This window comes from Armigeres subalbatus, chromosome 1 (genome assembly GCF_024139115.2).
Source record: "Armigeres subalbatus isolate Guangzhou_Male chromosome 1, GZ_Asu_2, whole genome shotgun sequence".
In the NCBI taxonomy this organism is placed as follows: Eukaryota; Metazoa; Arthropoda; class Insecta; order Diptera; family Culicidae; genus Armigeres; species Armigeres subalbatus.
In genome coordinates this window covers 104,976,196-105,001,075 of record NC_085139.1, presented here as the reverse complement: position 1 = coordinate 105,001,075, position 24,880 = coordinate 104,976,196, and the positions used below count along the sequence as shown (strand labels likewise).

Here is a 24,880-nt window from a genome sequence, read left to right as displayed (position 1 = left end):
ATCTCGAGTAGTTACTTGGTTTCCAAAGGAGAACACTTTCGCTACCGGCGACCTTTTGAATTGCTTTCAGCTACTTTTTTCTCCAGTCAAGGAGAGAAGTTTTCACTTAAGCAATGAACTAATTACCTTCTATTAACACTGAACTATTTACCTGCACTTAGTCGGGAGTTGTTCGGATTCATTCACGAGAACCCTGGAGTGAGTTTTGAACTTGATTTATTTGAGGCAATATGTACAATATGGGTCTTAATACTACATGGTGTAACATCGATATGTATATTAAATAATGGTTTTATTTCAGCTGGTATTTTCCGAATCCCTTTCAATACCAGCTTTTTAGTCTATTTCCTACTGTAATCTAAAAATAATACTATGGCCTCATAAGGGCTAAATTTTATTATCATTTTCCTATTTGCTTATGGCATTTCCAGATCAGGAGAAGATTGCAACACATTTGTAGAGCTTAACGTATCCTTGCTAAAGGATAAAGAGAGATGGATAATTTATGCACGCGTGTGTATTGCGTGGGCGTGTTTTTCTTATCTCATGCGCTGTCTCAAACTAACATCTGCTTAGCATAGAAAATGTTATGCAAAGGAGAGGGTTCGTTTTTTTCTACTTTTCATTTCATTTTCTTAAGAATTGTATCTGCATCTAGTCCGGACCAGAACTTGCCAGTTCGTTCTGATTTTCATTCGAAATTAATTACCTCGCGTCTACATCCCGGAGCCCGTAAACACCTAGTTTACTCAAACCCTTTCGTCAGTACGCGAGTATAATTGTGGATATAACGGTGCTAAAGGTTCCACTACTTGCGAAAGTTCTTCATCCTGATTCGGAGATTGTATATTATTTTCATGTTGCGTTGATCTTTGCATATTATTTCTATGCGAAAGAAAATTAGTTATTGAGTCCCAAAACGACGCTAGTAATTGCCAACCCAAACCATATATATCGTACAAAATGCGTCCATGTATTATTGTGTCGATCGCGAATTTTATAATCCGACCAATCATATAGATACCTATGAATGTTGACGTTATGTTTCCCAAACGCGCCGACCACGACATAAATTTATCCCAGTATTTGTCTATGACGTCTTCGACTAATTTATTGGATACAAGTGCGTCGAAACGGAAGCCTTGAAATTCTGGTTGTTGTCCAATCAAGATTTTATGCAAGACATTGGACGCAACGCGTCTGTCTCCTTGCTCGTATATCATATTCCTCATTTTTATGACACTATCTGCGTCGTATACCCCACTTTGCATTAGATTAGGTAAATGTGTATATGTCCAGGAAGTTAGTATATCTGTCGAAAGTTTTAATGGTGAAGTGGTTTCCCGATACGACTATCTGTTGTATACCATCTTCCACCTATTTGGAATTTTGCTGGTAACAGAGGTGTACAGTCAATTTGCGTACCTCTTGTCTGTAATATATGAGTTACTGGGGCAATATACACGGATTGATTATTATAGTTAACAGGTATCTCCTGATAACAATTATCATCGGATCTTGGTGTTACATATACAGGTTTACATTCTAGGATGTGTAACACCTCTCCTGCTACTACCGCTGTATATCCTGATCTCTTAATTATGCTGGTCACAAATTCCGTTGGATTGAGACGCGCCAACGTGAGTTTCGTCTCCATTAATGTCTTATCGACTTTGCACATTTCTGTCATAACTGTATTATAGAGCTCTGACATACTTTGGCCGATATAATTTTCTACAAGGGTAATTTTAGAGTTAAAATATATGAACAAGTCAAAGTTTCTCCCTTTGATGATTTTTCTTATAAAGGGAGATTTGAACCCTATGACTTCGACAAAAAGACTTAGAGGATGGGCGGTCTAAAATCTTACAGGGCCACAAGTTTTGTCGGTTCTCTTGCTCGAATTGAAAACAGATGTGTATTAGAAACTGTGCTATAAACCACATTAGTTTTCTACCGTTCTCTTTGCTGTTTTCATTTTTTGTCTTGTTTACTATACCCTCAAAAATTACTTCATATTCGGTATCTTCGCATTTATTATTCGGGACTATATTCCAAGTTATATACCCATCTTCTGAGTCTAGACATCTCCCTTGAGAATGAACACAAGTCAATCCATTTTTTAAATGAATTATATCATTTTCATAGTCTACAGTTGCAATGTAATCTCGAAGTGTTATTTCATATTCGTAGAACACAAGGGCGTCAACCCATGTATATACTGGTGTTCTGTATGTCCCTCCTTTGCAGTTACTTCCCCAGACTGATCCTACAATCAAAGTTTCGCCACGGGTGGTTCCATTGCGTTTTAGTTCTCGCAATTGATGATCGTGTGTCAACTTTACTATTCCTAGTTGGTGCGACAGACGACACTCTTCAGATGTAAAGTCTTTTACGATATATTCGTAACTTCTTTCATATTCTGAAGTACGAGAGTGCATCCCACAATGTTGTATACGTCGCTTTATTATTACTTTACATTGAAAGGCTGGTATTTCATTTTTGACACTTCGTTGTAGAACCTGTATTTGGATCTCACTAGTAGAGAGATTATTAGTTGGGGGAATGCATGATGCAACATCCAACAATGAATAACTTGTAAGATTTACTTCAGGGTTTCCGCAATCATATGCAATCAGTCCGGATCCTTCAAATGATAATGCACTTCCAAATATTGCGCATGCTATATTCAATATCGCCATCCAGTTAAACCAGTTTACTGGTCTTATCCGTGGTCCTTTCTTTATGGGCTTCGGTCTAGCCAGGGATGCGGCAATTTGCTTTACTTTATCTATGTCAATGCGTTGTCGTTTACCGTATTCGTATATTTGAACATTCCTTCTGTCTTCTTCTCGTACCATTCCCACAAAATTATTTGGTTTTGGTTCAGTGGTATTTTACCTTGTAGGTTCATCCTTCGTTTTATGGCACCGCTTTGTTTGTTAATGTTAGGCTCATGCTCTTTGCTTTTTCCTGCTGCTTTATTTGTTTATTTTGGCTTTGGTTTTGGGAATTACCATTTTGTTGACTCAAGGCTTGTTTTATTCTACATGTTTGGTCATTAGTGCTTGCTTCCAAATCTTCATACTCCATTGGTTTTACATCCAAAACAGCTAACTTAACAACCGGACGAGTATATTCTCCGGTAGCTGTTTTTACAACAGCTGATCTTACCTGACCATCTTTTGATAAGTGTGTTTTGGTTATAATACCCTTTTTCCATTTAGCTTTCTGATCGTCATCAGCAATCATAACGATATCTCCTTCTTTGATGTTCTTAACTTTATCATACCATTTCGATCTTTTGGCTTGAGATGGAAGATATTCATGCAACCACCGATCCCAATAATTTTTTGCCATGGATTGAACCCTTTTCCACTGATGTCTATTGGCTTCTGTTTTGGAGACATCATTCAATGATGGTTCTGCTCCTCCGGAACAACCGATCAAAAAGTGATTAGGAGTGAGTGGTTCGTCGTCCGTAGCATCTAGCGATATAGAGGTAAGTGGTCTACTGTTAATTATATTTTCGATCTCTGTTAGCAATGACCTTAGAGTATGTTCGGGTACAGTTTGGTTGGGTAATAAGCTCTTAACTTCTTGAACTAGCCTTTCCCATGCGCCTCCAAAGTGTGGTGCTGCAGGAGGATTGAAGTGCCATTCGATTCCACGTGACGCTAACCGATGTTCAATTTTCTGTAGCTCATTGTTCGCTCCTACGAAATTCGTACCGTTATCGCTATATAGGTGTTTAATTCTACCTCGCCTATTTTGTACAGAGTTCAGGCATAACAAGAACGCATCAGCACTCAAATCATGGGCTAACTCCAAATAGATTGCTCTCGTCGTCATGCAGGTGAACAGAGCCCCCCAACGTTTTTCGGTACGCCTACCGATCGAAACGTTGTATGGTCCAAAATAATCTACACCAGTATGTGTAAATGGTTTTACATATGGCTGTAGCCTACATTCGGGTAGAGGAGCCATTTTCGGAATGTTTGCCTTGGCACTCTCATTTTTACAATATTGACATGCTTTCCTAATTCGTTTCATTCCGGCATCTATATTTATTACATGATATTTCTGTTGAATCGCTGCTATCGCTGCCTTCAACTTTTGTGTTTATATTGTTCATGTTGATTTTTTAAAATGAGATTAGTCAAGTGGTGCCGTGCTGGAAGTATATATGGATAACGTGCAGCATAAGGAACACATTTTGCATCCTTGTATCTGGTTTCTGATTTGAGCGTACCATTTGAGTCCAAAAGGGTGTAAGTGTTCGTATTCTACTGGTTTTGTCTACCTGACGTTTAACGAGCAGTTCTGTCATTTCATCCGGAAATTCTTCCCATTGCGCCTTTTGGATCAATAGATTTTCAGCATTTTCCATGTCAATTGCGGTTACTCTCATGTCGAATGATTTATTGTTTACTTTTGCCTTAAGTTTCCTCACATAATTTACAACTAGGCTAACGGCTCTTTTTAGGCGTGTCCAATCTGAACACCATTCGATGTTCATCCATTCCAGATTTGGTTTATTAATTTTCTTTATGGAGAACACAGGACGAAGCTCTTCGTGGTTACGATCTGAGACATTCTTTTCCTTTTCCATTTGTGGCCACTCCTTTTCAGGTAGTCTTAAAAACGCAGGGCCTTGTATCCATATGGATTTAGTGTTGATGACTTTGGTTCCTTCATCAGCTGGATTTAATGCTGTATTTATATAGCGCCATTGAGACTGTAAGGTGCTATCAAGTATTTCACTTACTCGATATTGAACGAACTGTTTGTACTTCCTTAGCTCTGACGTAATCCAACTCAACACTGTTTTCGAGTCAGACCAGTATGTCACCTGATCTATTTTTAGTCTTAATTCTTGTTGAATCGTGTTTGACAATCTAGTCCCTAATACAGCGGCTTGCAGTTCCAAGCGAGGTATTGATATAATTTTGGTTGGAGCAACTTTTGATTTTGCGGCTACGATCGTGACATCAATACTCTTTTCACTTAGCGTCCTCATGTATATAACAGCAGCAAATGCATTTAACGAAGCATCACAGAATACGTGAATCTCCCTTTTTGTCACCGCTTTCAAATAGGAATAGCATCTCGGTACTTCGAGGTAATTGAGATAATAAAGTTTTCCTATCCATTTTCCCATCTCTCAGCTATGGCTTTGGGGATCTTCGTGTCCCAGTCTATTCCCAACCGCCAAATATCCTGCATAATGATTTTTGACTCGATCGTGAGGTGAGCGATCAATCCTAAGGGATCATAAATACTCATTATGAAAGAAAGAGCTTGTCTTTTTGTAGGTGGTATTGTTATTTCATCCAAACTATTTGTTTTAAATATGAATTGATCGTTCAGAGTATTCCAATGCATTCCTAGAACCTTATGGTAAGATTCGTCTTCGTCATCAAGACTAACTTCCGATAGCAAAGAGATTCTGTCATTCGGTATTTGTTTCAGTAACGATTTGGAGTTTGAGATAAAGTTTCTCATCCTAAAGTTACCTGCATCATGTATTTGTATGACGTCCGTTGTCACCTTGATTGCTTTATCCAGATCATGAAAACTATCTAGGTAATCATCTACATAATGATTCTTGATAATTGCTTCTACTGCATCTGGGCTATCATTTCTGTATTTCTCTGCATGTGAGTTTTTCACAAACTGTGCGCAGGCTGGTGAGCATGTAGCTCCAAATGACATGACCTGCATTTCATATATATCTACTCGAATATTGGGTTGTTTCCTGTAGACGATTCTTTGCGCGAACCTGTCTTCCTCTTTAATGGCTACCCGGTGAAACATTTCCTGGATGTCTCCGGTTACTGCTATTGGGCCTTCCCGAAATCTAATTTTGATTCCTAATGATGATTCAGTCATATCTGGTCCCGAAAGCAATTGTGAATTCAATGATATTCCGTTTATTTTAGCAGCTGCATCGAACACCATTCTTGGTTTTGCTTATTCTTGTTTATCGTTATGAAGTGGGGCAAGTAGAACGTTTTGAGGTTCTCAACCATATATTCCTCCGGGCTTCGTTTCTTTAAGTATCCTTTTGCTACGTACTCATCGATTTTATCATGATACCATTTTTTCAAGTCCTTCTGCTTGCCTAGCTTCTTTCCCTGCCTCCAAAACCGACTTAATGCGGTTTGAAAGCTGTTAGGGAGTTCCACTTTATCATTTTTCCAAAGCAAACCTATTTCATATCCTTTCTCCTTTGGTTTCCAAGTGTCTTTCATGATTGCTAAAGCACGTTCATCAACCTTTGATATTAATTCGTTCTGAGGTATTTTAACTCCGAATGCTTCTGTGGAGAAGTAATCTGACATAATTTGTCTTATAGATTTCTCCTCGCTAACATCTTCCATTACAACCAGCAACCGTTCTGGTCGTCCGAATGGATTAGGTGGAGCTCGACTATTGCCAAACAATACCCAACCTAGTCGAGTTTTTGAAGCTATTGGTTCATTAAAACCTCTCGACCTCTCTTCTAAGCTTTTGAATAAATATGCATGCGGCAGTCCTAACAATATCGTAGGACTTGCCTCTTCGTAAGACTCAACTCAATCCCGTCAAGATAAGGATATTGCCTTTTCAATGATTGGTAATCAATTGTTTGGGAAGGTAACGAAAGTTCTTTCATTGTACACAAATCTTTCAACTTAAATGACTTTCCTTCCGTGCTGCATATTTTCACCTCAATTGATTTGCTATTCTCCTCTTGAATGTCTCCATTCGTCCAAGCTAGGGTCAAGGATTTGTTAGTTCCAGATGCATTAAGCTGTTCCGACATATTTTTATCAATCAAACTTACAGATGACCCAGAGTCAAGAAACATGTGTGTTCTTACTCGTCGATTGCCATTAATTAATGTAATGGGTAAGATTTGATAATAAACTTTGTTACAACCTTGCGAATGGTAATTAACGTTACCAGTTATTACCTTCACTTCTGACTTTTTACTTTCCCAGAATTGGAATGTAATAAGCGATTGTGATGGTTATTACAACCTTCAATATTACAAGGTCTTTTTTCCCGACAAGTTTTCAGCGAATGATTTGGTTTGCAACACGAGAAACAAAGCTGTTTATCGGCAACAAATTGTCTTCGTTTCTCAACAGTCATTTTTCTAAATTCAAAACAAGTCGATAATTTATGGTCTTTACCACACTTCAGACACTTTCTTCGTCTTTCGTTAAGGAAGTTTACTCTGTTTGGTTTATCATATCTTGTTGTTCTTTCGATTGGTTTACCTTTCTCTGCCAACAACATTGTTGCTAACTTTTGTTGTGGCTTCAACCAGTCGTAGAAGTCTCCTATTGTTGGTGCTCTAAATGGATTTGCTAAAGAGGAAAGTTCCTTTTGTTCGTGTAAGTTAGTTAGCCAGTTCTGATGCAAACTAGGTGGTAACTTACAAGCAAGATCTTTGAGCAATCTGGGGTCGTTTAAATATTCCTCATGGTCGAGGCATCTCATATTTATGACCAAGTTTTCAATCCCAGAAATAAAATCTATCATAGTTTGAGGAAAATCAAACTTTGGGTTTTTTAAAGCTAGAACATCTTGTAAAAGACCCGCGTATATTAACTCAATGTTACCAAATTGGTCTTCTAGTCTTTCCATAATTGAATGCACGTTACAAGAATCTATAAGGAGTGCATTCACTGAACGCAATGCTTCTCCTTTAAGACTCTTCTGTAGTCTGTTCAAATTTTCTAAATCTGAGAAATTTCCTTGCTTAGTTGTTTCGAGAAAAATCTGTTTGAATCTAGACCACACTCTGTAATTTCCGTCAAAGTAAAGGCAAGTCCATTAAAGACTGTCTTACCATGTGTCTTTCCACAGTGACGTTCCCTGTTTTATCTATACTATTAACTTTGTTCACAATAGCATCTAGAGCCTTTATTTGCGAAGTTTGAGGGTCGTCGTTTGATTTAGTACTCAATAATGCGACCTTTTGTGTAAGTGCCTGATAGTCGGCTTTAATTTTACCACATTTGAAACATGTCCATGGCTCTTCTGCTGTTGGACGATGTTTTAGATTAACACAGTGTAGGTGAAACCAGCGATCACAATCAGCGCAGGCCACCATACAACTCTTGTCATCTTTGTCCTGGCAAAGACGACAATGCCCATTTTTGTTGATGGTAAATTTAAAATCCATCTTCTCTAAGGATACACAAACTCTAAACCAAATGTAATTTTGTTATTCCTGATCTGGATTGAACGTGTTTGGAAACCCTATCAATTAACTTTCTTTGTGAAAAGGAAAATTTGACTATTATTCACTAGTGCTTCTCTCAAATTTTGAATATTCACAAATATGCATAAATATATATTTTTGGAATTTTTTGTTACGACTTACTTTTGTTGCATCGGCTTACGATCTCCCGGAAATGTTAACCGTGTCTGCAGCAGCGGATATTCCTCCAGATGATAGTCACCAGTTCCAGAATTTTCTCCACTTCGTCGGTGCTCGTTCCTCTGACCTCTGTGGACGCTGGTTATTTTAGCGAACTATGCGCAATCACTTTTCTTCTTCCTTTTTGTTTTTGTGAGTTGATTTTTTTTTCACAAGACTTCTTCTTCGTGAACTATTTTCGCGATTATTCCACGAAACAAAATCCTTCGCAAAGTTCACGCGATTTTCACTATTTGGTTTGAAGCTACACTAGAACAGTCAGATTTCAACTGACTCTGAGATCGCAATTGTTCACGCGGCTTTCACTAACTTCTTGAAGCCACACTAGAACAGTCAGATTTCTACTGACTCGAAGTTCGCAATTGTTCACGCGGCTTTCACTAACTTCTTGAAGCCACACTAGAACAGTCAGATTTCTACTGACTCGAAGTTCGCGATTGTTCACGCGATTTTCACTGACAGCTTAAGCCACACTAGAACAGTCAGATTTCTACTGACTCGAAGATCGCAATTGTTCACGCGATTTTCACTGACAGCTTAAGCCACACTAGAACAGTCAGATTTCTACTGACTCGAAGTTCGCAATTGTTCACGCGGCTTTCACTAACTTCTTGAAGCCACACTAGAACAGTCAGATTTCTACTGACTCGAAGTTCGCGATTGTTCACGCGATTTTCACTGACAGCTTAAGCCACACTAGAACAGTCAGATTTCTACTGACTCGAAGATCGCAATTGTTCACGCGATTTTCACTAACAGCTTAAGCCACACTAGAACAGTCAGATTTCTACTGACTCGAAGTTCGCGATTGTTCACGCGATTTTCACTGACAGCTTAAGCCACACTAGAACAGTCAGATTTCTACTGACTCGAAGTTCGCGATTGTTCACGCGATTTTCACTAACAGCTTAAGCCACACTAGAACAGTCAGATTTCTACTGACTCGAAGTTCGCGATTGTTCACGCGATTTTCACTGACAGCTTAAGCCACACTAGAACAGTCAGATTTCAACTGACTGGAAGTTCGCAACTCCTAGACGGACCTCTCCTTTCGTTAATGACCGTCCTCCAAAGGTTCCTCTGCTGGAGCCACCAAAATGTCGACGCCACCGTTCTCCTAAGGCCTTTGATTCCGTTCCTCTGGGGATGACAAGGCCTATCGAAGCTCCTGGGCCAACGTTTGTCGCCGAATGATCTCGAGTAGTTACTTGGTTTCCAAAGGAGAACACTTTCGCTACCGGCGACCTTTTGAATTGCTTTCAGCTACTTTTTCTCCAGTCAAGGAGAGAAGTTTTCACTTAAGCAATGAACTAATTACCTTCTATTAAGACTGAACTATTTACCTGCACTTAGTCGGGAGGTGTTCGGATTCATTCACGAGAACCCTGGAGTGAGTTTTGAACTTGATTTATTTGAGGCAATATGTACAATTTGGGTCTTAATACTACATGGTGTAACATCAATATGTATATTAAATAATGGTTTTATTTCAGCTGGTATTTTTCCGAATCCCTTTCAATACCAGTCTATTTCCCTACTGTAATCTAAAAATAATACTATGGCCTCATAAGGGCTAAATTTTATTATCATTTTCCTATTTGCTTATGGCATTTCCAGATCAGGAGAAGATTGCAACACATTTGTAGAGCTTAACGTATCCTTGCTAAAGGATAAAGAGAGATGGATAATTTATGCACGCGTGTGTATTGCGTGGGCGTGTTTTTCTTATCTCATGCGCTGTCTCAAACTAACATCTGCTTAGCATAGAAAATGTTATGCAAAGGAGAGGGTTCGTTTTTTCTCTACTTTTCATTTCATTTTCTTAAGAATTGTATCTGCATCTAGTCCGGACCAGAACTTGCCAGTTCGTTCTGATTTTCATTCGAAATTAATTACCTCGCGTCTACAATCCTCCAGGAATTCATTTGGAAGATCCTTCAGAATTTCTCCATAACTCCTTCGGTATACATATAGTTCCTTCACGAATTCCTCCAGTAGTTCCTCCAGGATTTTTTTTCGAAAGTTTTCCCGGGATTGCGGCGGAAGCTCCACAAGGGATCCCTCCGGAAGTTCTTCCTCTGGAAGATCCTTTAAGAAAGTTGCCGAATGACTCTCCAAGAATGCTTCCGGAAGTATACTATGAAATTTATCTGGTATTTCCTCCAGGATTGCTTTCGGAAATTTCTGCAGCAATACATCAGGAAGCTCCTCCAAGAATTCATCCAGAACTACCTCCAAGAATTTCTCCAGAAGTTTCTTCGGGAATTCTACCGGAAATTGCTTCAGTAATTCCTCAGAAATATTCTTCAAAAATTCATCAGGAAAATTCTTCAGGTATTCCTCCAGAAAAAAACATCCGGAATTCACCCTGAAGTTTCTACAGGAATTCCTGTAGAATTGCTCCGGAAGTTCCTTCTGAACTTTTTCCGGAAGTTTCTTCAGTAAATCCTTTGGATCTTCCAACAAGAATTCCTCAGGAAATTTCTTCAGGAGACTTACAGAAGTTATTAGAAGCTTCATCCAAAAGAAATTAGTATAAGTTATAAGAAGCTCCATCAGGAATTTATCCGGAAGTTGATCTAGAAATTTTACCGGAAGTTCCTTCAGAAAATTCTCTGGATGTTTCTTCAAGTATTTCACAATAAATTTTGAATCCCAGCAGGGTTTCTTTAAAAAGAAATTTGGAAGAATTCCACGTGAAAATTCAGTTAAAATTACGACTCAGTACAAAATCCAGGGGAAACTCGTTTATAATAAAAAATTAAATAATTTTAAAGAATATTCTCTTGAATTCTAACAATTTGAATGTTAAAAAAATAAACATTATTCCACATCAGTAAAACAAGGAGATTATTGAATTTACAAACCTATTGGATTTTGAAATTTCTCGCTAATAATCGTAATTTTAACGAGAATTTTAATATTGAAGACATTTGAAGACATTTTTAAAAGACTGTGAAGACATATGAAAATATCTTCTGGCATCCCTGTGACGTCGGCGCGCAAATCGGAACAATCAAGTTTGTTTACATTCGGCTTCAAGTTCTAGTATTTTACCGAGTAAATTGTCTTTTACAGCAAAAAGTAATAGGAAAACCCTCATTTTATGTTCCATAGTTTGTGCTTCCTGTGATGAGATAAAGTTTTGATTCAAAGTTCCACCGTTTACCATGGGAATAACCGGTTTGATTCCTTTTCTGGAAAAAGCATCCAGCCGTTTCCACCTGCGGGATCTTCGCGGCCAATGTGTCGCCATTGACAGCTACTGTTGGTTGCACAAGGGGGCCTTTGCCTGTGCGGACAAACTGGCCCGGGGCGAGCAAACCGACATCCACATCCAGTACTGTCTGAAATACGTAAACATGTTGCTCTCGCACGACATTAAACCGATTTTGGTGTTCGATGGGAGGCATCTCCCGGCCAAGGCAATGACTGAAGCGAAACGAAGAGAGACCAGGGATAACTCCAAGAAACGGGCAGCCGAGCTGTTGCGAGTGGGCAAAACGGAGGAAGCCAAGAGTTATCTGCGACGGTGTGTGGACATCACCCACGAGATGGCACTGCAGCTGATCCAGGAATGTCGGAAGAGGAACGTGGACTGCGTAGTGGCACCATATGAGGCCGATGCTCAGCTGGCTTATTTGAACCAAAAGAATATCGCCCAAGCTGTGATTACGGAAGACTCGGATTTGATGCTGTTTGGATGTAGCAAGGTGTTATTCAAGTTAGATCTGACCGGAAGTGGTTTATTAATCGAAGCGGAGAAGTTGTACCTGGCGATGGGTTGTAAGGAAGAGAAGTATACATTTGACAAGTTCCGTTATATGTGTATTCTTTCCGGTTGCGACTATTTGGAATCTCTTCCCGGGATTGGACTGGCTAAGGCTCGGAAATTTGTATTGACGACGGAGGATACGGATATCCGTAGAGCTCTCTCGAAAATTCCGGCTTATTTAAACATGAGACAACTGGAAGTTTCGGAGGAATACAAATTGGAATTTTTAAAAGCCGATGCCACCTTCAAACATATGGTGGTTTTTGATCCTTTGGAACGAAAGCAGACCCGGTTGAACGAGCCGGAAGTTATGGGAACAGACCCGACATTGTGCTGTAATGCAGGAAGCTTTCTTGATGACGAAATGGCTTTCCAGATGGCCTTAGGAAATTTGAATCCGTTTACAATGAAAAGATTGGACAATTGGCATCCGGATGATCCGAAATGCCGAGCAACGGGGGGCCAAACTTCAAATTGGAAGCAAACCGCCGTGACTAAACATTCCAGCATTTGGAAAGGTTCCTACCAGGGACGTAGGAGTCAACATATCGAGATCCACGAGGAGGTTAAAGTGCGAAATGTATTTCAGCTGGAGGCTGCCAGGCGTTCGGTTACAGGGACTCATGTTGAAGAAACGGAGAAGGAATCCATCGACGACATCCTACAGTTGTACGGAATCGTACCGAAAGATCAGGAACCCGCGCCGAAACGGTTTTGTTTGAGTACGGTTGCTGTACAACAGAAACAGACAGTCAACGCCGAGGAGATTGAAGAGAAAAGTAACCTGCCTCGGAGAAATCCTTTCCATGTAAGTAAATTTGTACACACGGTCAAACATTGCATCATTTTTTCTAGGACTGTGCACATAAAAGGTTCATCGATATCGGCGATATTCATTTGGTATTATATCGGTATCGACGATATATCGGGTTTGAAAATATCGGATATCGGATCGATATCCGATAAATAAAAAAAAATACAGTGTTGATTCGATTTTGTCATTCTTCGATTTCGTTCCCGATTTTATCACGTTTGTGACCCTATTTGGTCATCTTAAAAAAAAAAATGAGAATTTTAGTCGTTCTTATTCATCTCGGTAACAGCACCGGAAACAACAATGATTTTTATGAAATAAAGTCCATGTCAATGGTTTTGTAAGCCTTTTCGTTCACGTATTTTGCCTTCCCAATGCATAAAATCATTCATACATTAGAAAAGAATATTATATTTTTTTTTGCTTTTGTCTTTTTCCTATTTTATCACCCCAAATTTGACTGGGGATAATAAAATCGGGTTATGTAATATTCTATGAGCATAAAACAACAATTTAACATTTTGCTCTCTTTTTCACTTACATCCTTCGTTCAGGATCCAAACTACTTCGAGAATAGCAGAGTATACGACCTGCCTTTGAAAACAGTCTTTCCAATGGAACCGACATCGACAACAGTAGAAGGATGGTTGAATCAAAGTTAAGTGCCTATTTTCCGGGTATTGACCACCCGGTTTGGAAATTAAATACTATGTTTGAAAACTAGTTTTTGCCAACACGTGAAAGATTTACATAGTTCGAAAAATGTATTGGAGCGTAACTACTTCCTTCGGTGGAGCTTGAAGCCATGACCCCAGTATGTTAGCCAGGTGCTTTCCTTACAGAGCTACGAAGGACCTCCGTCGTCCTGATAAGTCCATATTCTCAACACCAGACACAGCAGTGAGCTAGTGTATGTAGTTTTTAGTTGATTTAATTGGCATCATCATTTTTTAAATCGATTACAAAGATTTATCGATATCGGCGATATATGAGTTAAATGATATCGGCTATCGTATCGATAAATTTCATCCGATAATATCGATTTTATCGATATTTGCACAGCCCTAATTTTTTCTGATCTTCTATGGGAAGATTGAATTGGAGGTATAATGCCGTTTGGTATAATGTGTTGTATGCGGTACCAAATTGGCCGTTTGACATTTGTCATAACTCACATGAGTCACCAGGCTCTTAATAATTATTCAGCATAACGCAATCCAATGATTGAATTAATGGTAATTTTGACAGAACTCATACACTCTGAAAAATCCTCACGTCATGTTTACCTGAAAACAAATGTGGTTCTCATCCACCGCACTTTTCACGTAAGAGTGACCTGAATGGCATGTAACCTGAACAAAATTTAGCTTCGTTGAGTTACGTGATTTATCAGGTGAATCTGACTGGATTTTCCAGTACTAATGACGTGAAGTTTGAAAGTAGTTACGTGTTTGATCAGGTGAACCTTACGTGATTTATACGTACTGGTTACGTGAACTTTTAGTGAAAGCTACATGATATCAGGTAACCACTATATGCTTTGAAATATATTGCAAAATTGTTTTGTTTTTAATGAATGCAATATAAGTTATTTACTACCCGCAGCCGTAAATAGGAGACCTCTTCGCGTTGTTGATACGCTTGATGCGTTGAAATGCATTTGATGCGGAATGACGTCATTCGGCCATTATTGCGCTTCGGAGTTATCGCTAAAACGGGATCAGTACAAAAGGCCGAATCACAAAAGGCCGAACCACATAAGGCCGAATCACAAAAGGCCGAAAATGTTCTAGCATACCACAAAAGGCCGAAAACCCAGAAGGCCGAACCACGAAAGGCCGAATGATACAAAAGGCCGAATCTCAAAAGGCCGAATAACACAAAAGGCCGAATCATTACAAAAAGTTTCAATCTTTCAATTAAGAGAACTTGGAATATTGACAAATTTACGTTTACTTATATTATGCTGCCCTATTAAAAAAAACTTGGCCACGTGTTTTGCAACTACTAGCAGCGATCTTAATCAATCTTATTCAGTTGAGGTATTTAACGTCAGTTCAACGTCGAAGCTCAATTTTTCAATTGAAAGAAGTTGTATGACGGTGTTTACAGAGTCAATTTGATTCCTTATATATTGCATAATAGATCAATCTTCATTGCAGTAATGAAAGCATGAACATACGGATAAATATTATCACTTTAAAGTAACGGAGTAATCCAAGAGCTCTCTTTTTTCTTCCTTTGCTGACGTAGTAATCATTACGTAGTAATCATTATCAGGAAAAGTTAAATTCCCAAATCTAATGCAAGAGCCCGAGTTAAATTCCACCGGATTCATGGCTCACAGAATCGAATTGCCGATTTGCATCAATTTAGGAGTTGTGCGCTTCATGATGCATGGTTGAGCATTGTGCTAATGATGCACACTACTCATGATCTAATTGCGACATCAGAAGCTAAATAAAATAGACTTTTTTCAATTATTATGCTTTTGACCAAAAGCTGTATAACTTGCAGTAACGCGGTGTTCCTCAATGCATATCATTTTCTCCCAATTTAAAAGAAACTGACTTCACAAGACTTCACTGAGAAATCACAAAATAATCCGCATATTCTAAATTATATTAAGTATTTGAATAAAAAAAAGTCTGAATAAAATCGGCAGACCAACAAAGTGGACCGGAGCGAGCGCGCGCGCTCCGGTAAACTTTGTTGGTCTGCCGATTTTATTCGGCCTTTAATGATTCGGCCTTTGTGGTTTCGGCCTTTGTGATTCAGCCTTATGTGATTTCGGCCTTTTGTGGTTTCGGCCTTTTGTGCATTCGGCCTTTTTTGCTTTCGGCCTTTTGTAATTCGGCCATTCGTGATTCGGCCTTTTGTGATTCGGCCTTTCGTAGTAGACCCGCTAAAACACTGTTGGAGAACAAATCAAAGTTACTGACCAATGTCGAATTAAATTTATCAGGTTTGGTCAGAAATGTTGAAACTAGTTTCTTTCTCCACCCTTGGAAGTTGAAATCTGAAATAAAATTTTTGTACTAATGCTACCGAAAAACTGTATTTCTAGACTTCATGTAGCTTAAGCTTCTTCCATATCACTTTTCTACAAATCTTCTAAATTTCATGTGACTTCCGTTGATATTTTTTTGCCGGTTATAATACCAAGGAGGGAATTGCAGGTTCGGAAAATTCTCGCCTAGTTGCACCTAAAAAATCGCTTACCTCTGCGCAGCTTAATTATGTTTAGGTTATGTGTCATTCATTCTTACGTGATTGTCAAGTCAATCTCACGTGAAAAGTATGGTGGATGATAACCACGTTTGTTTTCAGGTAAATCTGACGTGAAGATTGTTTACACTGCTGGTTTTTCGTAAATGCCGAAGCTGCAATCACACTAACACAATCTCACTTAAATTGTTTACGAGTACATACAAACATATTCACCAAGATTTTTAGTAAAAGTTACGTGAATTTCAGGTGGACATTACTAAAGTCACGTAACAATCGTAGTTTGTTCAAGACAGATCAGTTACGTGATTTTTCACGTGAATATGACGTGATGATTATTTAGAGTGTAGAAAACGACTTGCTTACTTTAAATTCCGCTTGCCCTATATTCTATAATCTAATCTTGAAAATAAGTGTTGGGGTGAGGAGCAAATTATCTGACACCATGTTGTAAGCAGCACGTTCAATGTTATGCAAATAATATTTATTTAGATAACGTATTAGAATAAGAACATTTCATTTCTTACGTACACATCTTGTTGGCCTTGCCAACTAATTGCACGAGATGATTTCCGATAAAATAACACCAAAGAGAACAACCGAATGAATGGGTATTACGTTCATTGATCAGAGTATTATTATATTCCTGTAACATTTTACAATACAGGGGACCAGGGGGCATTATGAACACCCGGGGCAGATTGGACACCCCCAATATTCTTGTTAATTCAATCATTTTTCTACTTTCAATACAGCGAACTCTATAATCCTTTCATAAACAACTAATTTATAGCGTAGAAGCCATTGTTTTATTTTCTTAGTGCATAAATTTGACAAAAAAGTTAGAATGTCTTCCAAATGGTTAAAAATTATAAGTTTCACCTCCTATAAAATAAGCTTTACTTTACCACAGAAGATGATTTCTCAATTATTGGTCATCCCATAGCAAAATTCTGTTATTTACAGTGCTCTGGCATGCATTCGTGACAAGTTTCCTTGATTTTTACAAAATTTCCAACAGTTTTTAAATTTGTTCACCTGTTGGGGCAAACTGAACACTCTATATGGGGGTAGAACTGACACCTTAAAAATTAAAAACATAACCTCAAGCTCATCGAACTTAGCTTCCATATCGTGTTATTTTCGTGTTATTATGGTGCGGAATTATAAATCGCTATAAAAGTTCCAGTACATGACATATATACCATAGAAGCATATATATACCATAAAAGTCGCTGAAAGTGCGACAAAAAAGGAAGTGTTTTGTATAGATTTGGCAATCTCGTTGGGAAAGTTGATCGGTACAACTCATTGGAAGGATTGGCGATGCCAGTAGAGCGACTAAGAGTATGCATAGATTATGCAATGCTTAGAGTAGAGACAATTGATAAGTGTAATAAGTGTGAGGATCCATATAAAAACAATCATATGCTTCATACAAAAAGTTCGACATACATGTATGAGACCGACTGAAAGTGGCATATTTTTGCGTTACGTAATCAATCTTCTTCTATTCGTCATGGAATTAATATAGAAAACGACCATACATGACCTCGCTTAAGAAGAGGGAAATAGATTTTCGGATGTTGATGATCCAAACACAATTTTAGGTGTCTCATACAAAATCATGACAGGAAGATGAACAATTGGGTAATATTTATGTTGGATGATCCATGAAATAGGTTACAATGGCATATAATCCCAAGTAAGATAATTTTCTTCATGTTTTATAAGGGTGTCCATACTGCCCCATGGGGGTGTCCAATCTACCCCGATACCTTCCCGAGAGTAGTGAAAAATTAACTATTACAAAATCGTCCTATTTAATTGAAATTGCCTTATTTTCAATACGATTCAAAACAGAACTGGTAGTTAACGAGTAATAGTATCATGTAATTGCTAGAAATCCGAATGATATTCAATTTAAATCACCTAAAATTGATTAAAACCTTAGGGTGTCCATATTGCCCCTTGTCCCCCTACGTATAGTTAGTTCCACCATGCAGGGTTCACGGAATGGGTACAGTCACAGTGTGTCGAATAGGCTAGGCGGTTACGGAATTCCTACTGATGATGCTTATGCATTAATATCTGTAACTATAATATCCGTACTAAACAACATCGTGGAGTACTTGTACATATTATTCAACTATTTTTAATTACCTTTGCATGTAGGTCTAGTGTAGCGTAGGTTTAAGGTTAGAGATAATTCAGCTGTATACTTTTACTATTTAAGAGAAAAAAGTTTTCAATAATTTCAATTTAGCTCTAATTCATAATAGACTATTATTACCTTTAACTTGAGCTATGTAAGTCAACCGAAGATGTAGAATATAGATTAAGTAGATTTCACTTTTGACGTAAACTACGTCTAAGGGGAAAACTCTGATACAGGGTGTAAAACGGAAATTTCCAAATTCGAGACCGTCACGAAATTAGGATAGATTTCAAACGCTAATAGCTCCTTTATCTTTCAATGGATTTTCGAGATTTTATTATCAATCGAATCGGCAACTCTCCAGCAATTTTTAAAGCCTATTGGAACTATCGATTATCAACGTAAAAACATTAAAAAACCCAAATCTTCACCAACCCAGTAAAATTTCACAGTTTCGTTACGATCGCCGTCTGCGGTTGGTTCTTGCGCTCTACTTTTGTGCGGTGATTCGCACAAAAAGTACAAAATAGAACCAGAGCAATGATCGTGGTTGGAGCAACAAGGTAGTGCTTGTGAAAAAGTGCTACAGATGCTGGACATGTTCATGTAAGCAAGAGGTGAATATTAAAATTGATTATCAACTTTAAACAAGGTTACACTCTAACTTGTTTGACGGAAATTGAGTAAAATTTCTGTGGTATAGAAAGAGATAAAAAATAGAAAGAGCAATGCAATTTTACTCAGTCACTGAGTAGGTGAGAGTTAGCGTGTATCCTACTATTTAGGCAACATCCCTTTAAAATAACACTTCAAAAGCATTTAATCGGCATTTAATAGGCAATTAACTATGAAATGCATTAATCACTCTAAGTCAAATAACAATCGAAACAAATATATAATAAATAAATTATATAATAAATAATAAATAAATTAAATAAATAATAAATTTTAAATGAAAATTTTAAATTGTCATATCCAACCATTTTCACATATAGTGAGTTACGCCAATTTTGTTCGAAACATATTGTGTATCCGGAATAAATTTATACCGCTTTTTATGCCGAAGTTGGATTTTTCTCCAGATACAGGCAACTTTCCCAACTTCGGAAGTAGTGCGCTGGATTCGCCTAAAGATGCGCTAAACAACGCATCAATTAGTTTGACAAATAAAACTTCGGAAGAAAGTTCGGTTCGGAAGTCCCGACTTCCGAATTCTAACTTGGTGCTACGCCGACAATAAATGGATTGGTGTGCGATCGAACATGATTTGCGGAAAAACTACACATTACACGCGGCAAAACGTTTACCAAAACAAACCTCGCTACTTCCCGACATCATATATCCCACATCCCAATGGTTGTATTTTGACTAAGCACGCACGCGCGGTTTGAAGTTTGTATGAGAATTACTAGGAACAGCAATTTTTTTTGGAAACCCGCTTTGCAACGTTGCTCATTAATATTTAAATCTGTGAGTACTTTGGCAACATAGGAAATTTAGCAAGTGAATAAATCGTCTTTATTGCGAGACAATTCGCTGCTTGCAAGCAAAATTATTAAGGAAATACTAATTCGTGGGAAATTCAATTGAGCACGTTAAAGAATAACATATCAATAATGGGCATTTTAATTTTCTTTATAACTTTGCTTACGAAAATCCGATCGGTTCGCAACAATAACCGTCTTACAGAATTAGTAATATTCTACGAAGTCTTCGGGTTGATTATATTTAGGGGGAGATCCTCTAATGCCGGACACATAAGCCATTTAACAAAAAAAAACTAACTATCCGGATTAAGTTTCCAATTATACCATACTAGCAGAACGTACCCTGCGTTGCTCGGGTTTTTACGTTTAACGTTCGAAATGTCTTTTTCTGCGTTGATTGCGACGCCGCACTCTAGATCATTTTTTGGAGCGATCGCATTAGGTTTTCTCCAAATTCGCCCTAATATTGTATTTTGACAATTTTCTCAAATTTTCTTATAAAATTGACTAACCTTTTACATATAGAATAGAAACACAGCTGATATCAATATGAATCGATTAGTGAGGAAATCTCACAAATCGGTCATCCTCTTCGTCAGTTATATTGCCTCAAAGGAAGAATAGATAGAAGAAAGAAACGCAAAATATGACTTTTGACCATTGATGATTCATACAAACTATATTTTATCATTTGAACACGTTTCTCAACGATCAATTTTGATGAAAAATTTTACGATTCAGAAAAATGTCTCCTAGTACCGGACACTATTGCATCATGTTCAAATGTGACTAAGTTCCTGTTACATGAGTAAAGACATCATTCAGAATAGTAATATTTTCCACGTGCTTTAAGTTGTAAATTTACAATATTGAAAATTTTTAGTGGACACTTGTCATAAGACGAGTTTGTACAATCCTATTGAATTCCACCACTTAATTGTATCTTGACAGATACGTATTTCGACCTCAACAGTAAGGCCGTCTTCAGTATCTCATAATTGACCCGACTTGGACTCGACAAGTCGAGTCAAGTACGAGATACTGAAGACGGCCTTACTGTTGAGGTCGAAATACGTATCTGTCGAGATACAATTAAGTGGTGGAATTCAATGGGATTGTACAAACTCGTCTTATGACAAGTGAAGACATTCCACTAAAAAGTTCAAAATAATTTTCTTAACAATTGTTAGTGGAGCTTATTTGACTCTTCAACTAAATTTTTTACATCCTAATCCAAATTCCCACCTTTTTCAATGTCCTCTTCAATTTTTGTTTCTGATAATTTATGTGGCTTTCTCAGCAAGAAGAAACAATTGAATTGAAGTAAGTGTAACAAAATAGGTGTGAAGAATTTTTATTACTTGCCGTTAGAAACCTTTTCAATAGCTTCCTTTTGTACTTAATAAGATGAAGGAGGGACCTCTGCAAGTAGTGTCGTTTTAAGGAGTGTCCGGTATTGGGAGGTGTCCGGCGTTGGGAGATCTCCCCCTAAATAGTTAATGATCCGTCTCACGAAACGATCTCTCACATACGGGGCGCTTTCTATAGTAATTTCCATACAAACTTCAAACTGCTCGTACTGAGTTATATTATAACCAATTCAGTTGAAAATTTAGGAGGCTCACCAAAACAGCAAATGAGCACCAAAAAGGGAGCACCAAAGTCAAAATTTCAATCACTCTAGGATCTAACCAAAATAATTATCTTATGATCTGTTCTACGTAGTTTACGTCGGGCGGTCGTATCTTGTATATAACCCTTCTGATTTTTAGTTCGAGCTAACATTAAATGCCACGAGACGTTTCTATTGACGAGTGATATGATTTTAATTATACAATACCTCCCCAACCTGTGACATATATCTAACGATCTCGGGCGTGAGGTACGAAATATACCTACGTACGTTGGTGTGAGCAAATGGTGCATATTGGATGAGAAGGTGCGCATGTACGGCAAGGGCGTACTCAACACATCTAGTGTCCTGTTAATGGAGTGATCTGCCGTACCCTACATAATAGTTGCTTGATCACACATCTGTAAGCATTATGAATAACTATTGCATGAATATTATTGCGCAGATTCCGCCTTATTAGACTCCTGCGCGAAAATTATTTGCGTGAATATTTTCCCCGTGTATGACATACAAATGAATAACCACTGTTTGCTGTTTGTTTGAGTAAACAAAAACACGTGTGTCCGATGAATATCAACAACAAAAAAACAATTACAAAGAAAGCTTGAATGTATTGGTGTGCACGCTGAAAATTTAAAGCAAAACGAAGTTGCGCCAGAGTCTAAAAATTGATGCAACGGGCAATATTCATCCCAATATGTTATTTTACTTTCTTGACCTGCTCGTATTTACCCGTTATAAGGCAAAACAATGGGGCCCTCCTTGGCCGTGCGGTAAGACGCGCGGCTACAAAGCAAGACCATGCTGAGGGTGGCTGGGTTCGATTCCCGGTGCCGGTCTAGGCAGTTTTCGGATTGGAAATTGTCCCGACTTCCCTGGGCATAAAAGTATCATCGTGTTAGCCTCATGATATACAAATGCAAAAATGGTAACTTGGTTTAGAAACCTCGCAGTTAATAACTGTGGAAGTGCTTAATGAACACTAAGCTGCGAGGCGGCTCTGTCCCAGTGTGGGGATGTAATGCCAATAAGAAGAAGAGGAAGAAGGCAAAACAATATGTTTTGCTCGCATTTGCCCGATATAAGGCCAAATGTGTTTCGTTGCTTTCTCTACATTATGTGGCTTAGCTTTTATAGCCACGTAAATAAAATTAATGCTTTCTTTACTACTCTATGGAACGTATGTGTTACTTCAAATACTTTATCGAACGGCCTTCAATTTAGCCTCCCGCGTGCACATTATACCAAACAGTCCTTATGCCAGATGGCATTATGCCAAACGGAGTATGCCGCCGATTGAATTTTTAGTTAACATGTTTTTATTGCTACAGGTAAAATCCACGGCTCCAGTTCCAGTCCAGGAACAATTCGCAGAATCGAACGCACTGAAGTCGCCGCTTAAAATCACGGCAGAAAATAGTTCCCTTTTACGGCAGGTTAGTCCTGTAAAGAAAATCGAATACGACACCAAACCTATTCTCCAACTGACATCCAAAACTGAGAAGCTCAGCCGCTTCAAACGGACTGTTTTGGGAAATGATAGCCAGAAAGTGATCAGTCGATTCTTCTCGACTTCATCGTCTAGCCAACTGATAACCACTGTAAGCAATCTCTCGACATCCCCGTCCGCCGATAAAAATGATAACCAACCTATGCTCGAAATACAGGAGGAAACAAGTCCTGTTCAAACAACCAGCGTGTACCTGCTCTCACCGGAAGCAAGAGGCGAAAAAACGCCCAAGAAGCAACGACCGTTTCCACACAACGGATCCAGCAGTTCTCCAGCTCCCCCAGTCAAAGGGGAACGAAGCGTAGAGAAGTTGGACAGTGGCTTCGTGGAGGAACCCGAGGAGGGTTTCAGTTCGTCGCAAAAGGAAAATCAGTCCGACGAACAACAGAAGCCTATCTCTAGGGTGTCACTGTTTGCCAAAAAAGGTCCGAACCGGTTGAGTACGGGTTGCTCTACGGAAACGCCGCAGCATGTTGAGCCTACTGAAGAGAATGATGTTGTTGAGATTAAAGACGATGGTGACGAGAATTCGCGAGATACAATAACTGTTAGTCAGAAATTAGCACCTAGCATGGGTAAGAGCGGCAGCAGTAGCAGTCAGAAGAAAGCAACCTGTCGGCGGGTCGGACTTTCGAAGAAAGGTGTAAAGGACGTTGGACCAAATCAGAGCAAGCTTTCGATGTTTGGATTCCAGAAAAAGTAAGAATATAATTCGATTTGTGATGGTGACATGGAACCTAATATAATTTTCATTTGATTTTTTTCACAGAGTTCAATTGAAGTGATATTACTTGCGGGACAAATTTATCAAACACTGCCAGATGAGTAGTTTGCATTTGAGAATTATTATTATAAGTTTAATCACAATTTACGTGTTAATAAATTTTTATTGATTTCTAACAATTAGTGTTGCGATGATTTTCCTCTGGCTCGAATGAGACAAGCTTCAAAGCTAGATTTTATTTCATATTAGTAGTAATTCATATTTCGGTATAGGGGCAGTAGGGGCAATATGAACATACGGGGCAATATGAGCCACCCTCATTTTGAGCTTATTGACAAGTTTTTATCATGTAAAATTTATACGATCTTTAAGAGGATGCTCCACATATGCATCAACGTGAAAACCGCAATAAAATTCAATTCAAACATGAAAATACACTTGAAAATGTAAATTTTCAAGTTTCAAGATTTCAAGTTTATAAATAAGGTTTTGACCCAAAACTGATTAAAATATAGGTCAAAAATACACCACTATCAAAAGATATATTAAAATTGAATATTGTGCACACATGTTTATATTGATACAAATCTGAATTTATCATAAAACTTTTTTTTTTCCAAAACCAGTCTCTATGGGGGCAATATGGGCATTAGAGTGATTCAAATTTTGACTTTTTTGCTCCCCGATGCTTAAACGATTGCATTTGCCATTTAAATAAACCTCCTAAATTTTGAGCTGATTTAGATTTGGACAATCAAATGTGCACACGTCATTTCAAGTTTGTATGAAAATTACTATGGAAATCGATATTGATGTAAAAGATCGTTCCGTGAGGTGGCCCATGAACTATTTGAATATAAGCAACACGTCGACTTTATAGAACACTTTCTAAACTGAAAGACAGTTGTTGTTGCGAAGCGATTTGACTTTTGTAAGCAAAGTTATGTATAAAACAAAAATGCTCATTATTGATATTGATGTTATTCTTTTACGTGTTAAATAGAATTTCCCACGGTTCAGTGTTTCCTTAATAACTTTTCTTGTAAGCATCAAATCGTTTCGCAAAAAAGATGAGCTCCTTCCTTCCTCCTCAGTCCGCTGTTGTGCAGTTTTT

The 24,880-nt window shown here is 38.2% G+C and overlaps 1 protein-coding gene across 1 annotated transcript; it reads left to right on the top strand.

Moving 5' to 3' along the window:
• Nucleotides 1-11,436: 11,436 nt before the first annotated feature.
• Nucleotides 11,437-23,945, top strand: LOC134204166 (exonuclease 1). Its single transcript, XM_062678992.1, has 3 exons — nucleotides 11,437-13,020; nucleotides 22,864-23,741; nucleotides 23,812-23,945. Exons 1-3 carry the CDS (start codon nucleotides 11,608-11,610, stop codon nucleotides 23,825-23,827), a joined length of 2,307 nt encoding a protein of 768 aa, XP_062534976.1. The 5' UTR covers nucleotides 11,437-11,607; the 3' UTR covers nucleotides 23,828-23,945.
• Nucleotides 23,946-24,880: the final 935 nt, after the last annotated feature.

What these genes read in the sequence shown, in the direction of transcription:
- LOC134204166 (XM_062678992.1), top strand. Translation starts at nt 11,608, where the DNA reads ATGGGAATAACCGGTTTGATTCCTTTTCTGGAAAAAGCATCCAGCCGT. An exon ending in CTCGGAGAAATCCTTTCCAT is followed by an intron (nt 13,021 to 22,863) that starts GTAAGTAAATTT and finishes TTATTGCTACAG; the next exon opens with GTAAAATCCACGGCTCCAGT.